We start from the raw sequence: 18,786 nt of genomic DNA, 5'->3' as shown, positions 1-18,786 counted from the left end.
AAGTGTCATCCATGTAATAATAATAGTGGTTTTAAACAGCTGAGTCCCCACACAAGGGTTTGTTTGGATGATTTTTGTATGGTCCACTAGTATTGTATTACAGATATCTGATAAAGTATAGAAGTTTGCAAAAGATTTACTTTTGTAAATAGTGAAGAGTCAGGGTTATTATTATTTCTTTAATAACATTTTTTCCAACTGACTTGCATTCCAGTGTATTTTACTGAGTGTAAGATAAAGCAGTAGAGTTACAAGGATCTATCCTGTTGGGAATTTTGCATAACCCTGGGACTTATGCACACTCCTGGAAATGCTCTGGAAGAAAATAAAATGTAAATGTGAAAGTCATTATCATGTGAATCACTACAGAGAAAAGATTGAAATGAACTAATGTAACCAAATGGAAACAAACTAGTTATAAAAATAACACATAACTTTGTTACGAAGAACAAAATGAAAGGTGGTAGATTTTTAAAGATGAATGATATAACGGCCAGGCACGGTGGCTCACGCCTGTAATCCCAGCACTTTGGGAAGCTAAGGCGGGTGGATCACTTGAAGTCAGGAGTTTGAGACTAGCCTGGACAACAACAGTGAAACTCCGTCTCTACTAAAAATACAAAAATTATCCGGGCATGGTAGCGCATGCCTGTAATCCCAGCTACCTGGGAGGCTGAGGCAAGAGACACTTGAACCCGGGAGGCAGGAGTTGCAGTGAGCCAAGATCGTGCCACTGCACTCCAGCCTAGATGATACAGCGAGACTCTGTCTCAAAAAGAAAAAAAAAAAAAAAGATATAACTAAATTTAAAATATATGATTTGAGGCTGGGTATGATGGCTCATGCCTGCAATCCTAGCACTTCAGGAGGCCAACTTGAGCAGATCACTTAAGCCCAGGAGTTCAAGTCCAGCCTGGGCAAAATCCCATGTCTCTATAAAATACAAAAATTGGCCGGGCATGGTGGTGCGTGCCTGTAGTCCCAGCTACTTGGGAGGCTGAAGTAGGGTAGACTGCTGAACTAAGGAGGCAGAGTTTGCAGTGAGCCAAAATCATGCCACTGCACTCTAGCCAGGGCAACCAAGTGAGACCCTGTCTCAGAATAAAATAAGATTGAAAACATAACGTTATTGAAGTAATTAAATTTAAAGTAAACAATTTAGGAAAATTCTGTTTAAATACAAATGTATATCCACTTCAGAAACATAAGGTTCACCTATGTTTGAAATACTCCTTAATTTGTCCTTTTTGAGAAGATACACTTCTATTTCTTCTGGATTAAAGCACATCCTAACATAATTCTATTTTTTCCAACAGAGTGTCTGAGTTATGAAAAGATTTATTGCTAAGGAATAAACAATTTGTTAAAAGCATGTTATTGTTTCTCTCAGCCTTAATCGATTTCCTGGCATGCACTTGTAGGAACTTGTTTTCACTTGGTTTTTATTTTTATTTTCTGATAGATATAGGGTCTCATTATGTTGCCCAGGCTGGTCTCCAACTCCCAAGCTCAAGCAATTCTCCACTTCAACCTTCCAAAGTGCCGGGATTATAGGCATAAGCCACAATGCCCAGGCTCTGTTTTCACTTATTTTTAATGCCTATACTTGCTTCAAAGTTAGCATCCTTCAAAGGTTAGCAATCTACAGTATACCATCACTGGATTCCACATTTCCAATTAAAACATTTTGTAAACAGCAACAAACAATGCTTAGGGAAATTTTTAGAAAGTTCTCAAGTGTTACGATTTAATTTCATTTTCACAATTTTTGGATGCTCTGATCTCTATTATTCTACATGCATTTAAACATGTTACAGTCAAATGCATATTCTATAATCCAGTATTGAGCAAAATTTTGTTCTTCATTCTCTTAACCTTAATTTACCAAAGGACTAAAGCAGTAAAAGCTAAGGCAGAAGCACCTTATTTTATTGAGGCATGCAAGGAAACCTGATTACTCACATTTTAAAAAATATCCCCATAGAATTTACAGACAGGCCATACAGAGGGGATGGAGTTTCTTTCTCTTTCTAGAGATAGGATCCCTCTGTCCCCACTAAGCATACCCAGACGGACGAGAATCAAACATCTGTTTAAAGGCATTTTGGAGACCATCTAACCTCTCAATTCCAATATTTGATAAACTTCTGCATCCAGAAATCCTCTTTAGTATCTAATACAAATGCCCTATTCTTCTTTTTAAATCATTTCCCTCTTGTCCTTTCTTCGGTGAAGAATAAAATTAGCTGGTTATTATAATCTGAACAATAGTCCTTCATGTCTGTGAAAACCTGAAATAACATATTCCTCCACTTTTTTTCTAAATTAGGCTATTTCAGACTTATTTTTGCCTCTGTTTATAGGTTTTTTAAAATTATTATGTGTCTTATTTACATGTCCCAAAGCCATATTTGTTAAACTGTAAATATTCTCTAATTGAAGTAAAATAAACCTTCACAATTCTGAAAACATTTGGTTAAACTTTCATAGTTTCGGCAAGTTTTCCCAGAATGAGACTATACGTGCAGTTTTAAGGCATATCATATGTTTCTACCTTAAGAAAGGAATTAAGACTCTGAAGATGCTTAGGAGGAAATAAGCACTAAGAAGGTGATCATGAATACAATGATAATTTTACTTATTGTTCTTCTATAACATGTAAGCCATGCTGAATGTGACGTGCTTCTTGTACCCTCAAGAAGTTCACAATCTTATCAAAGACACAAATGTATCTAAAATACTATAATACAATAAATATAATATACAAGATGCTGTGGAGTCCAGCTAACTCTGTGGGGTCAGAGTGGCAAGAAAAGGCTGAGAAAGACTTCAGTAAGGTGAAATCTAAGCTGAGTCTGAAATAGGAGGTTCACCAGATTGTAAAGCAAAAATGAAAAGTTTTAAAGCAAAATGAACATATGCAAGGGCAAAGAGATTTACAACAACTCAATCTGCCCAGAGAACTGAAAAATTAGACGGGCTAAAGTACAGAGGAAAGGAAAAGACAGGGTACTGGAGTAGCAAGAGTTTAAACCAAAAGGATAGTCAAGGCCTGGGTTATAGAAGAATTTTCCGTACAGCTAAAGAAATAGGACTTTGTCCTGCAGACAGTTTAAGAAGAAAAGTAACAAGGCCAAATAGCTGTGTGTTAATGCTACTGCACAGTGGCTTGCAAAGAGGGAAAATCAAAAGACAAGAAAACCAACCAAAAGGCTGACTCAGAAGTTCAGTCAAGGCAGAATGTAGGTGTGTGAACTAAAGCAATGAAATAGGGATGAAGGAGAGGCCATGGGCCATGAAATTAAGATATTTTTGAAAGCTAAGATCAACAAGTTGGTTAGCAATTTGAGGTTTATTGTAAAGAACTGAGGTCTCTAAGGATGAATATCAGGATTTCAGTTTGGATGGTGATGCCACTAACTTAGAAAGGCAACAGAAGTAAAAGAGCAACGTCGGTCAGGAGAAATCATGATTTCACTGTTGGACTTGCTGAGTCTAAATTGTCTGTGGAGTGTTGCGTTAAAGATTGGAGTTGGCATGTAGATGGTGTTTTGTGCAATGCACAGCCAAGGGCTAAGGGAGTGAGTCCAGAGATGTTGCCTTTTTCTAATCTGCACAGGGACACTAGCAGGGATCAGGTGAGGATGTCCAATAGACAGCTTCGGAGGGAAGAACCAGGCTGGAGACAACAATGTGGAAGACATCGCTGTTCAAAGCTGTGCTGACCAATACAATAGTCAGTAGCCAGACATGTCTAAATTTAAAATAATCAAAATTAAATAAAGTTAAAAATTCATTTCCTCAGTCTCACTAACCACATTTCGTGTGCTCAACGGCCAAGGTGGTTAGTGGACACTGTATCAGGTGGCACAGGTGTAGTCATTTCCATCACAGAAAGTTCTATGGGACAGTGCTGGCATGGTGCATGTAAAATAAGAGGAAAGGGGGCTCACACCTGTGACCCCAGCACTTTGGGAGGCCAAGGCGGGCGGATCATGAGGTCAGGAGATCGAGACCATCCTGGCCAACACAGTGAAACCCCATCTCTACTAAAAATACAAAAAATTAGCTGGGCGTGGTGGCCGATGCCTGTAGTCCCAGCTACTCGGGAGGCTGAGGCAGGAGAATGGCGTGAACCCGGGAGGTGGAGCTTGCAGTGAGCCAAGATTGTGCCACTGCACTCTAGCCTGGGCAATAGGGCGAGACTCCGTCTCAAAAAAAAAAAAAGAAAAGAAAAGAAAAGAAAAAGGAAAGGTTTGGGGACAGAACCCTAGGGAAAGAAGAGGTCCACAAAGAGGAGGGAAGGAAGATGAGTTGAGTAAGAAGGAGTGGTCAAGGGATTAAAAAACAAAAAAAAAAGGAAGAAAATCACGCCAGTGTGACCTTCAGAAAAGAGTTCAAAGAGACTAAATATTCAAGAATAAGAAAAGCTGAAAAGAGGTCAAATAAGAAAAGGGGTAAAAAATTACCTATAGGTGGCTCATTTTACCCTGACAATTGGTATAGTATTGGAATTGTTACCAATTACTTTGGATGTAAAATATCAACGAGATTAATTCTTTTACTCAGACGATGTGTTTAGCTTTTAGAAAGAAGAATTCAATTGCCCACAGGAAGGGAAATGTTGGAAATATGACCATTCTCTTTCCATACTTTAATCAAGAAGGGGAGGACTTGTATGAGCCATCATCCTTCTGGGAGTGTTTCTAAGGGTGTCTAATTAAGGTCTATATAGTTGCTGAGTAAGTTTCTTGAAAGCCTATGTCAAATACCTGTGTTTAGACATCAAACAGCATTATACAGTTTTCTTCTCGGATCAGAAATAAAGCTAATACAACAGTGGTTACCAGGGACTGAGGGCAGAGAAATGGGAGTTATTGTTTTACAGGTACGGAACTTCAGCTTGGGATACAAAAAAGTTCTGAAGTTGAATAGTGGTGAAGGTTGTACAACAATGTGAATGTACTTAATGCCATTGAACTACAAACTTAAAAATAGTTGAAATGGTAAATTTTGTGGTATGTATATTTTACCACAGTAATTTCTTTATAATCAAGCTGAGTTGAAACATGTAACATGTTAGAGAATCTGGACAAAACCTTGCACAACCCTCTACGCCTGAGAAATTTAACATACCAAACATAAATGCTGAAAACATTGCCCACAACATCTGTTACTTGAAGTAATGCAGGTATTTGTATTAGAAAAAATAAAACAAATTTAGATGTCACCAACAGAACAAAAATGCATTAGGCCAGTTTCATAATTAAGAAGGCATTTATACCCTTTGCCTTACTATTTGCTCCTTTGGTCAGTAGCGGCAGTTAGCTGGTAGAATGGCAGATTATAAATATCAGCAGTAAACCCCAAGGCAACCACGTTTGTACAGGCAAAACGCTCACTCTGCAATTAAGAGACCGTGAGTACTCCATGCATCACTCCTCGTGCATTCTCTGACAGACCCGGGAGCAAGGCTCGGGGAAAGGAACGCGGAAGACGGAACCCTGAGAGAAGCCAATGGCTGCTTCCATTTGTGTTACTGCAACCAGGACGCAGAAAATTTCAGGCTAAAAATTAAATAAAAGCAGGTGACAATTCATAAATGTACAATACTACAATAAGCCAATGAATGTTTGGTCCAGAATCTTTTATAAATTGTACAATAACTAATCTCAAGTAGTTTTTAACTCTATCTCCCATCAGCATCCGGGCATTTCTCTGTAAGCATATTGGCAAACTGGAAGTAAACATGCGCATGTTCATGGATCACACCCTATTTCCTCCCAAAGATATTTACCAATATGAAGAACAAGACCATCTTTCAATCAACTCAGTCTTCCTTGCCTACTATTTGGAGTTCTCTTCCGATATACAGAATTCAAGAATTCTGCTCAAAATAGAGTTTCTGCTGATGTCACAACCTAACAAATCAAATCATCTTATGGCTGTAAGTTAAAAAGGCGCTGGTACAATGTAAGACGAGACACTGGACGTGAAAACCAACCAAAGAGAAAGAAGGAAAGAAGGAAACCAGAAAGACAGAAAAATACAAGAGATGAGTCATACTATACTTACAACTTTCAGCCTGATAGTCTGGTACAAACTGCTCATCATTGTCAGGTACCTGAGCTGAAGAAGAAAAAGAAAATTAAAAAAAAATTAAGGGAGAAACTGCCAAAAGCATAAGGAATGTCAAGTAAAATCTGTCAAGTAAGATCTTCTTGGGCTGAGATCAAACCTATGATTATTTGCCAATGAGCTCCTATTTAAAATGGTATTGACAACACTACTTAGGAGGAGAAATGGAAGGGGATCATTGATGTCAACTAGGAACCATATATATGTCAGAAATAGGATGATGGCGGGTGTATTCCCTCTGAATTTCACCTGCCAGATGGAAATAAAAGAGATGCAAAATAAAGAAAGCTATAGAGTTTCCATTTCCCGCAGTTTTTTTTTTCAAGAATACAGCAAAAGCTATTTCAATTCACCCACTGCCAGTGTGTAAGCAGCCTATTTAAATTAACCACACAATTATTTTAAGTGATGTGCAGTTATCACACACGTCCTTCTGCTTTTTTAGAAATGTCTGCTGGTATGTTCTCTGTCCTGCAAAATACACCATATTTTAAGATGCTTGCACTGAATTTTGCCAAAGTATGCTACAAAGGTTTTTAAATGGAAGAATGGTCCGTGATTTGGCTCATATATAATAAAGTATTATATTTCAAAGATTATATTCACATTAATAAAATAACAAACAAAAACACAAATGTCATCTTTTCATTCAAAATATTTTCCTGGCAACTACTAGGCATTAACAAAAAGAATATCACTAGTTCGTCAGTCCTAATGTCAAAAGATTTTCCTATTTTTAGTAAAGGAAAAATACTGAATAGCAAGGACTTACTGCATTTGGCAGCAATCAAAACACACGTGCATTTTTCACTTCTAAAATGTTTTCATCACAGTTGATTTAGACATCGAAGTAACCTATTCCAAACTGAATATTAATAATAAGCTTTCACAAACACACATAAATACATGCAAACACACACACACATGCCCAAAAAATAGAAGTTAGGTTACTTTTAATTTGATAAAAATATAATGAATTATCACCCTAATTAACTTTAGCTGTCATTTGACTAGCTAGTATTACTTTATTAGTGTTACGTAATACTGAAACTTTTTTATCCAGCCAAGTCACATTTAAATAGATGTTAATTAACTTTCTTAAATGAACCTATTCTGTATGAGGAATGCTTATTAAAATAAACAGTCTCTTTTGAAAATGCTTCAGGTTGGTAACTGAATGGCTTAAGAAAAAAATCTACATAAAAAGGAATTCTACATTTTAAAAAAATTTTGTATAAAAAAGAATACAATATACAGAATTAAAGTTTCTTTTTATCAGTTTAATATTATTCTTTAAAAACAGACATTTGGCTGAATAAAATTTGTGTTATATTATGAAGAGCATAACAATCTGATAATTGTGCCTGTTATAAAAATGTATGCAGTTTGACATTCAACTGTTTTCTAACAACTCTCTTCTTTCTGTACACCAATAATTAACCTTATTACGAATGCACTGTATCCCCACTACCAAACAAAATCAAACAAATTAAGAATTTTTTCAAGTTTTAACTGATGCCTATTTGATCAGCCTATATTGCAAGGAGAATTTTTTTCTCTTCATATTGCTCTAATATCTGATACTGTGGGTAACAACTTTAAAGTTAGCGAACTACAAATCTTAATTCTGTGACATGCTAGTTGTGCAACTTTGGTTAAGTGACTGAACCTCTTCGAACTGAATTTTACTTATCAGTTTACTAATGAAAATACAGGTTTTTTGGTGAGGATTAAATGAAACAGTCTAAACACAATGCCAGCTACTCAAGAAATGTTCCTTATTTTCTTCTTTCCAGTCCTCTACCCACCAACCCTTGTCTTTCAAGTCATCCACAAAAAAGTACTTGTCATTACAATGCTCAGTTTAATATCTTTACTTCTAATGAAGTCTACTAGAGAGGCAAAGAAACAGCTAAAATCTGTATATTAGCATTCTCTCAGCTAATTAACACAACATATTTTTTTGACACTGCAGAAAAAAATGTTCTAAAAGATTCATAAATTACAAGGCGAATGGTGTGCTTTCAAATAAGTCTTCATAAAAAATTACAAGTGTTTTAAATATATATTTAATAAATAACAGCAAGTACACAGATTCAAATCCTGCACATTTTTCCCATTATATCCTTGTTTTGGTTTTCTCTCAGAATTAACAGCTGAACAGATATAACTATTGAGATGCAAATATATCAACCACAACAATTACTGGGCTTTTAGAAAGCCAACATTTACAAGAATCTAATAAAAATATAATATCCCTTTACAGGAAAAGTTATAAATAGCTGGTGAGTAACAAAAGTATATTTGTAACTGAATATGATGGTACGAATGTCTTAAAGGTCTTTTGTTTGTTTTTGTAGTATTGTAAGCAGATTTGCAACTTCATAATATATGTCATGGCAAGAGCAGCACAGAATCATTGATGGGGGTGTGATGTGTGCTGGAATATGTGTGAGGAAAAAAGGGCCAAATTTTAGGAGTAGAATAATCTAGAAGTTATACCTCGCAAATATACAGAAAATAGCTGCACAATAACAACCTGTAAAGAGTAAGAATAAGAATTCCTATTTCTGTTCTAACTCCTTAACATACTGAATAAATACTTCACACTTACTCCTGAACATATTACAGAATTTTAACAAAAAACATATGACTCACGTTTTCACAGAAGCTAATCTTAAGAAACTGAATAGACCAAATGAAGCAGCATGCTACTTAAATAGACAAAGGCTTAAGTATACCTCTAATTTCAAGTTAGAGTAAACGGAAAGCAGTTAACTAAAAACACAAGTTGGATCTAGGCAAGGAAAATATGACAAAGTATTGCCACACTTGTATCATACATTTCCTTTTTTCTTCAATTCAGGGGAATACCGTGAAGGAGCAAACTGTAGCTGCCTGAAAATTTGCAGCAAGCCATACCAACTCCAAAGTTGAAAATTAACAATAGAGGTCAACCTAAAAAAAGCAATGTTTTTTCCACTACTATCTATTATAAACTGTGCTTGATATAATCACCTTTGGGGAATGAAAATGTTTCCCCACACTATGTAATTAAAGATGAAGGGGAAGAGGAGGAAAGGAGAAGGGGAGAAAGTATATACCAAAAGACCAATAAAATGCTTTCAAGGAGATTAAGCATGTGGATTTTATTGGTAATAGCTGGAGCAGCTCTATCAGTTCATTGCACATTAATAGACAAGTTGCCATCAAGTCTCAGGATCTCGGCTTTAAAAGGGTAGTATCTGCACTCTCAGCTATTTGTTTTACCTAGATTCTTATCCAAAGTTGTTTTACTGTTTTCTCTCTTTTTGCTACGTATCAATACATATTATCAGAAAGCAATTCATGAAAATATTAAATCATGACCTATATGTCACAAACTCACCAATTCTCCTTTTTAATTTCAATACTTTTCTTAACTAATATTGCCTTAGGGATGGATAATTTTAAATATAGCTTGCCTTTATGTTATGCTTATTTTTAACTTTCAAATGAAATAATAATCATTACTTAAGAAAAAGTAAGTGATGAAAAAGTTTCCAAGGTTGGCTGCAGGGAAGTGAAAACCCTCCTATTCTTACAAACTATGTACCTATTGGGTTTTCTTTTAAAGCTAAGGAAAAAGTGGAAGAATTACAAATAAAACAAACGTCAAGTATAAAAGGGGTTAATATTTAATTAAAACCAGTTCTATCCACTGTAACAATGACCTGGAGCCAAACAAGGCGGAAGATGTATGAGTCATTCTTTCTGCCCGTGAATGAGACAGCTGATCTCCTCAGCAATTCCTCAAGACAAGCAGGCAGAACTGGAGTTCTGCCTCCATTCACAAAAACACAGTCCAGCATATGAGCCATGTGGCCCAACCACAATCTTTTCATGTCACACCCTTCCAGGGAGCTAAAGCAAGTAAACTTGGACTTGCAATATAAACACACCAATTTTATTGCTCTGTCTCAGAGCTCAGATCCATTAAAGGAACACATTTAAATAAATGACAAGTTTACAAAGTTACATATATACATACATACATATATATATATATATATATATACACACAAATACATACATACACATATCCCATCCTGCTTTACAGAGTAACTTGTTACAGAAACTTGCATGTATAAAACTAAGGAAGAAAAAAGGAAAAGACAGAAAGATGCAAAGAAGGTTTCAAGAAAGGGAAAAGAAAAACCATTACAGAAATGCCTTATTTTTCTTGCCTATTATCCAACTATTTTTATCATAAGAATACTGTAGATTGTTTGCTGAACTTTGTAGCATTTCTCTTTGAATCAAAGAGTTAGAAACAAATTTCTTGTCAGAAATTTAAATTTTATTTCAAATAAGAAGTAAAAAAAGAAAAACCCACCTTCCTACAGTGGTATGCTGTTTAATCCTAAATTGAAGCTACAGGCCATGGAACAAAATAATCATGAGTCCACTAAGCTTGGTTTTCTACCACATCCACTTTTAACATTAAAATGATTGTACAAATGTAAAAGCATTAATTATGCAGAAGTATAAACATATTTAAACATACAAAAAAAGGAGGCAACTTTCCAATGACAAAAACACCTTTAATACTTGATTAAGGCATTATTTCCATATTTCTATATTCTTACTATAACAGTAAAGTTTTAGTTGTTGTGAGTGTCAAATCAGCTTAAATTCCTAACTAAAATTGACCTGCAGTAACTTGAAAACTTAAGGGAACCTCAGAGTCAACTAGCTGTTGTTTCTAGCCAAATATTTTCTCTAATGCTACAGAGGTCTGACTCTATTATTATTATTTTTTATTATAACATTACACACAAGTCAAAGGGAATAAAGTTATACTACAAAATGTAACAAACTGCACATTTCCTCTAACTGAAATAGAAAAGCTTAGCAATATTTTATTTATTAGGATCCTCTGGAAAAACTACACTATACTATATCAAATCCTATTTTTCCATTTTTAAAAAAACTTTTCTATTTTGTAAATAAAACATGGATGAAAAAACATTTATGCAATTCCAATGAATGTTTAGAAATAAAATATACTTACTCTATCTGCTGTCTTTAAGTCAAACTCAAATGAGAAGTCTTTCTCTCATATTTTAGATTATTTTCTAGTACAACAAAAAGAGGGGTGATAGCCCATCCTCTCCCTGCCCACACACACAAGAAATTATTGTTGTTCAATTATAAGAAATTATATGGACTTCTCTAATTCAATGCTTAATTCTAAATTCATGTTTTATGTAAACCACATAAAATAATGTAGTTTTTAAAGGCTTTAATCCTTATTGCACCAAGTGGGGGAAAATAATTCATGAGCACATAACCAATTTTATGTTCCATTAAAAAAAAGTAGGATTTCTGAAAAATAAAAATGAGTGTATTATGACTACTGTATATTGTGGATGACATTACACATAGGGAGTAACAATAGCACGTATTACTTAAGAAACATCACATAATGATTTTGAATATAAATTTAGCATCAGCCATTAAAGCGAACTGAGGGGAAAGTAATGACATCTCTGCTTTTAAGTCAACCTGACTGTTGTTTGAAGGTCACATAAAACCAAAAGGAAAAAACCCTTATTTGTATGATGTAATAACCTTTGCTGTAGAAAGGTTGTTCCTGGAGATAAAACTCCTACTCGAAGTGTGGCGGCAGCACTAAACTTCACTCAATACAAAACCACTGAAAAACATTTTACCCTGAAGACAGAGAATATTGTTGATGAAAGTGAACCCGAAAGAACATCTCGACCGGAAACAAAATAACAGTCAAGAGAGCAGCTATACATTTACATCAGATATATACTGAAAATTATTATTTCCCTTTAAGTTGTGTTAGTAGGTGAGCTTTAAGAAGCAAGTTTGGAAGAATGCAATCCTTTCTTAATTTTTTACATCTTTCTATTTCTGTTCTGGATACACAAGAGGTTCCATTTTAACTGTGACTTTCAGGTTGTTAAGAATAAGACATCACCATGACGTTGATAGAATTGATATTTAAACTCACTCTTTCATGGGATCAAATAATTGCAATTGCCTTTCTGTCAGTAGCAGTCTAATTCAAAAGTCAAAGAATCAATAAAGAATTGCACATAGTAAAATTATAACATAAAGCGACTATGGCAATATTTTAAAATAGGCATATTCCCTGACTTTTTTTTTTTTTTAACTACTGTGGTCACTGAAAACATTAACTTTTCAGTTTTCTTCAGAATAAGGTAATTGTTTTAAATTGTGTTTAGATGTTAAAAAAAAAACCCTTTAAATTGCAGTGTTATTTATTGGGAAATGATATTAATGTAAAGTTATATTCTCTACCAACATGTTTAAATCTCTGAATGGGAATTAACTTTCTTGGTAGAATGCAAGTGTATTTTTATAGAGGACTTTACTGAACTGAAAATACCGGTCCCATCCCCACCCTCAAACAATCCTGCCTTATCTATTCCAACTTCCCCTTAGAAATAAAACAAATTTTATAATCCATAATAATTTACCCATGACTAATCCATATGTTGCATTTGGGGTAAAATTTACGAATAGTCTTACAGAAAAAAACAAACTAAACATGCTAAGATATCATTTCACAAATATTTGAGGACTTTTATAATTTTTCAAAAACACAATTATCATATGACATATGACAACTAACTTGACTCTTATGTCTAATAAGGTTTTTAGACCTGTTTAACTTCCCAGTGGAATTCTAACTCATGGGAGAAACTTGGTTAACTGCCAATGATCTTTTTTAAAAGGGTCAAGATGTCTTAAAATTCCATGGTCACTTTCTTGGCTATGGAGCATTATGAAAAGAAATTTGTAAACGGTTCATAGTCTGCCAATTTGGCAGTGTTTTAATTTCTGGATGTCCAGAAAGACATAAATGGACACATCTCACTACAAATAAACTAGGGTAATCTGGGGATCTCTTCTTAGCTAATACCGTTCAAGACGTGGGATAAGTCAAGTTAAAATATCAGTGCAAAATAATATATTTAATTTCTCAAAACAAAAAAAAAGTGGAGTCTAGAAACAAGAAGTTAAAAAGATCTCTTTTCTCATTATTAGATTTTAAACATCACATTAACAACTTTTTGCTTACATCATGTTTAGATAAATTAACGTAAACTATTTTGAAAATGCTTAAATTATTCTAAAATGAAATCTTATCCATAGTTTGTAAATAGTAGTCCACCTGGGAATTCATATAAAACACTCATGATTAATTCCTGAACTTAATTGAAATTATAATTCTTTTCTAAGTAAAGGTCCATGTTCTTCCAAATACATTGATCATTTTCTAGGTTTATTTTTTGTAGTGCTAAATCTTCAGGTTTGATTTACAGGTATGTTAATAATCCCTGAGAAAGACTATTCTCCGCAGAGTTTTAAAAGATAAATTTGGATAAATTATTGCAATCACTTATCTGAGCTACAAGCCACAAAACAAGTCAAAAGTTAAAAAAAAAAAAAAAAGTACTGAAACTGATTATAAAATGGTAAGAGTCTGTCACAGATTCCACATTTTAAAATTCCAGGAACAGAATTGCTATGCACATTCAAAATCTGCCAGCAAGTGCACTGACTTGGAATCAATGAGATTTAAACATCTAAGAACCAACAAACCTTCCAGAACAATTAAAATAGATATTTTAAGTTATTTTGGAGAAGCAAATCAATTCTCTCATAAAGGTAATGTTCTCACAACCTTTGACTTTGCAAAACTAATAGGCGTAAGTTAATACAAGAATCTCCATGCAAATTTTCCTTGAAAAACTTATATCTGAATATGACTTATGTTGCAATAAAAAGTAATCTATTGCAGTAAGTTTCATTTACACAGACTAGCAAAATGATCCTTAAATACAGCCAAAACTTTCAGTAAGTCTTACCTTCATTAACATATAAATACAATCATCCTTTCAAAGGACTATTAGGAAAGCTATTTAACTTTAAAGATTGATAAAGATTGAAAAAGCTCTTTGGAGAACTAGACTATCAGCAAAACAAAGAAACTTATTTTACATGCTAACAGCAACTTGATCAACTGCATTCAAGACCACCGATAAAACACATCAGTCTGCCTCAAAGTAGCTACAGCAACACCTGGGTTCCATTTAAAGAGACCCACTCTCTCCTTTTTAACCATCTTAAAATCTGTTCCAAAATGTGCATGTTTCCCATATAATGTGAACACACAAATAATACTGTTATACACTCAATGCTTAAATATCTATAATTTTTCTTTGTATTTCCCACAAAACACACCATAAAATTAATATTTCACATTTTTATGCCAAATCCAAAAGAAAAATTTCAAATTATGAATGCCAACAAAAGTCCCTCAATATTAGGCATTTTTGAAGTTGTATAAAGCTTTACGAAGCAGTCTCATTTTCCTATAAAGTTGCATGCAATAAAAGATATAACAGATTGCACCACAAAATTTTAACAAAAAATAATTCAAAATAAACGTAATGCCTTTACATGTATCCTTGCTCTATTAAATAAATCCTAGTAAAACTGACAAAATAGCAAAGGTCAATTTCAACAAACATCACATGAATAGTAACACATGGAAAACATTTTTAAAATCCTCATATCTCCCATTTATTTTAAACCCATAGATTTCCTAAGTATTAGATACACACCTAACGTTCTGTGTTGTGAACAAGGTGGAAAGAAGACACTTGCACTTAAATCTTGAAGCATCCCGTCCTGATGAACCCAGAGAAACTAATTTCTGCCATCAGAAAAGTCCTCCACCAGAACACCAAATAATGATATGCGCTGCTCTAAAGGAAACAGCAAGCCAGCCGAGTTCTGGCTCTAGGAGGTCTCTGGAGGTACAATAATATAAACCTGATCAATTGCAATTAAAATCTGAACAGAGGCTTAGAACTTGAAGTCTTGGTGCATTAGTTCTTGCCAAAAGCAGATGTGATTGTGAGCTGGAAGCAATTTCTCCTGGTAATTTGTGATGACACTGGGTAGTACAGCCCCAGAGTCCCCAAAGACAAACTCATCAGAGGCTCTAATGCATGCATGACACATGAGGTGGCTCTTTTAGAGCTCAATTAATTGGGCTGGATATTAAGACAGCAAGTTCAGGACTTCTTTTTTTTTCTCCTTCTAGAGTTGCTTTTCCCCCCTTTTAAAGCAAATTTTGCCTTACCTTCTGCAAGCCATGTTTCTTGTAATTGACTTAGATCTTGAAAGAGTTCTAAAAAACAAGTCAAAGACATGAACATAAGATTTGCAAATCTTTAGTCTTCATTAAATGGAAATGTTTGTCATGAAATTGGTATTAAATATAAATTTAATTTCAAGAGACGCAGTCAACATAAAAATAAAAAAAGAGGCATAACTTAAATATCTCAATAATAATGCCTACTTTTCATGCCTATTAAGCAACTCTTTAAGAAATTATTTTAGTCAACTAAAGAATAAAGTCAATCATCTTTTCTTCTTTTTAACAAACGGCTTAATAAATAAGCTCAGGGATACCAGAATTCACAAAAAGGCTGAGGTGAATGTGTGTCTATTCACTGAAATCTTTCTTAAATATATTTAACTCTTGTTAAAATAGTAGTAGGGGGAAGATTAGAAAGACTGAAAAGCATTTTATTTATATCTTCTGAATCTTACATAAAATATATAATGGTACATGGTACAACTGTCAAAGTATTATGTTTTCAACTTTAATACCTCAAAACTAAAAGAAACCACTTCAAATACAAGTTTTTAGAGGAAAATTTCTACATTAATAGGTTTATAAAAGTCAGAAAGATAATTCTTTGGCACCAGGTTATCATCAAGTTCAAAACTATATGGTCATGTTAGGGAGGGAGGGAGGGAGGTATTTAAATAGTACGAAGATTTGAGGAAGTTGCAGAATTCAGTATATCTAATTAAAATTGCCAACTAAACTTTGATAATTAAATCGAAGTATATTAAGTTTATTATGAATGTCCTCATATGGCTAAAACAATTTGTAACATACTGACATCCTAGCAACAGTTCATAAAAAGAATCTGCAAACTAATTTCCCAAATAGTATTATAATTATTAAGGAGGCCTTAAGTATGATTCAGTGAACACATTATGGTCGATAAACAAGGTATTATGACCTCACAATTTAGTCATCAAAATCACCCTTGAAAATTCTGTTAATAGTAGATGGTTTTAGTGTAAAGGAGGTGGGAAACCAAACAATCACTAATACTGTTTAACTTGTAATAAAGAAGAAAGAAGAAAGTAAGCAGTGTACATAGCTGCTGAATTTGTCCCACTGTATTGGATATTTTTAAATTGTTATCTTAGTGAATGGGGTGAGTTATATGCCATATGGACAAAGGTATTTAAACACAAAACTGATTAAAAGAAGGTTGTCATTGAGAAGTTTTTATTTCCTTCTTTCATTAGTTTGTGATAGGACCATAAAATAGTCTCCCATGCAAACTGCCACATTATGTAAATCGTTCCAAGTTAAAGTCTTAATTAAATTCAGTAATTTCAAAGTTTATTATTTTTAAGATAAGACTGAAGTGCTCCTTTTCTTTTAGCAGGGTGGAGAGTGTAGGTAAAAAAATGGGGGTTCAGCCCAAAATCAAACCTCACCTTCTGAATCATGAGCCAGATCTCTGTTAATGAATTTTCTTTTCCTGACATTTGTTGGTTTCTCGTTACAATTTCTCCCACGCTGACTCTACAAAGGGAAAGATAAAATCCTTTAAAAGAATGTAAACCTCAGATCACACACACGCACACGCGCGCGCACACACACACACACAGACATGCATACATAAGTCTAATGGATCTTCTCTCTGAATAGAAAAATAGAAGTCCATAGTATCAACTCTAATATTCATTTTCTCACTTATTTGACAGTGAAAGCTTATGTTAAGCAGGCAGGGAGAGTTGCTTCCCAGTGCCGATCTTAGCACATTACTACTTATCAGTCATATATTCATGGTATCTCAGCATCAAAACAACCTTAAGCATTTACAGTTAAAGTTGTTTTTAGGCTGGTTCAATGCTAGATTAAAACAGTGGATTTTATTCTCTCTTGGACAGCCCCTCCTCCCCACCCCACCCCCACAAAAAAAAAGCAAAAAGAGTAGAGAAATAAAAAAAAAAAAAGAGAAAATGAGAAAAAGAAAAAGAAACAAAAACACCCCATATAAACAAAAAGTGTCAGCATTTGTCTCAACTTCATTCTTTTCAATGTGGCAGACAAACCCAGCCAAAAACTTTGAGTGCAGCAGCTGCTGCTGCCCTCCATCTCCTCTTCCACTCATCTTGGGCACTTTAATCAGAAAAAGGGGTCTTAAAAACAAAACTATGCCTTATCCAAATCACTGAAAGGTAAGCTCATTTTGAAGACTGGGCTTCTAGAAGCAGAGTCGCCCTACAGTGGCAACAAAGCAGATAAGTATCTGCAATCCCAACCCCCGTGCCCCCTCCCTTCTCATTTTCTCCCTCTCCCCACCCCCGACGGAGTCAAGTTTATAAACAGCAACTTTCAAACTGATCACTCACATTGGTGACCATGTAAGGCACTTGCTGGTCATAAAATCCATCCATGCTGCTGCTCTTCGCAAATCTCAGCTCAGTATTTTATATTTTGAGCATTTAGCTGGAGATTTCCTCAGGATCTGGACTTCTATCAACCTAGAGGGGAACAAGATGGCTTTTAGGCTTAAAAAAAAAAAATCATGAATGAAGCTCTTGAATTTGCATAGCTAATTACCCTCCGACAGTCCCATTCACAAAAATAACCCTCCCTACACCGCCTCCTTCACCTGGATCCAAAGAGAGCCAAGAGAGTTCACAATTTACATATTTTCGGTAGTAGCAAAAATCCGAACAAGAGGCGATGTATTTATTTACACTCTCGATGTTTCCCTGTGCGGTCGGTGTACCCCGGGCAGCTCTGATTCGCAAACGTGTGCAAAACTAGCAATGGCGATCAACGAGACTTGCTTTGCACCTAACGGGACTAAAGAGACGGAGACACCTCTTTCATCAGGATAGTTTTTGCGACCCACAACCATGCAATTATCTGGAGAGACATAAAAAGTTGTTGGAAAGACCCACCTGAAGGCCACGCTAGGCGAAAGGCTGCAAAAACTTCCCTCCAAATTTAATAAAAACATTAATTATAGCCCAGCACTTCCCCCTTGGAAGCCGAAAGCGCCTCTGACAGAGCTCAATTCGGTGGTTTTTCCTCTACTTCTCCTCCAGGGGCCTCCAATCCAAACTGATGGATCGCTGCCTCCCATTGGCTCCGCGTCTCTTTCACAAGATCAGATTTCGGGCTGTCAATCAGGCGGCTTGCTGCCCCTTCCCGCGGGTCTCCCTCGCCCCTCTGCTCTAGGGGGTGCTCGGCCGGTAGGCGCTGGGTCCTCAGCCTGGAAGCGCCACGGAGAGACTCGATTTCCTCTGTAACCTGCTGCTTATTGTTAAGGCGCCTGGGGATACTGAAACCGTGTGTTTCGAGTCGCCAGTTCCCATTATTGGGGTGTTAGGTCCACTATTGGGCTGGTTTCCTTAAAGCACTGTTGTGCGGTTCTGGTATACACTTAGAGGCACGATCCACAAAGCCCGTACCGCCTTTTTCAGCCGCCCTCC

The 18,786-nt window shown here is 35.2% G+C and overlaps 1 protein-coding gene across 5 annotated transcripts in view; it reads right to left on the bottom strand.

Moving 5' to 3' along the window:
* The window catches only part of ETV1 (ETS variant transcription factor 1), a 97,856-nt gene extending 79,375 nt beyond the window's left edge, over positions 1-18,481 (bottom strand). The window contains exons 1-6 of one of the 5 annotated variants that reach the window (XM_054496221.2): positions 18,253-18,481; positions 17,958-18,154; positions 17,695-17,826; positions 16,774-16,861; positions 15,329-15,376; positions 6,076-6,129 (exon numbers count right to left, since the gene is read on the bottom strand). In XM_054496221.2, coding sequence (XP_054352196.1) covers positions 6,076-6,129; positions 15,329-15,376; positions 16,774-16,861; positions 17,695-17,739 — 235 coding nt within the window. In that variant the 5' untranslated portion in view covers positions 17,740-17,826; positions 17,958-18,154; positions 18,253-18,481. The other 4 variants (XM_054496222.2, XM_063667520.1, XM_063667519.1 and 1 more) reach the window with 4 other exon arrangements.
* Between the last annotated feature and the right edge of the window lie 305 nt (positions 18,482-18,786).

The sequence above is a fragment of the Pongo pygmaeus genome, chromosome 6 (assembly GCF_028885625.2).
Source record: "Pongo pygmaeus isolate AG05252 chromosome 6, NHGRI_mPonPyg2-v2.0_pri, whole genome shotgun sequence".
In the NCBI taxonomy this organism is placed as follows: Eukaryota; Metazoa; Chordata; class Mammalia; order Primates; family Hominidae; genus Pongo; species Pongo pygmaeus.
This window is presented reverse-complemented; position numbering and strand designations above follow the sequence as displayed.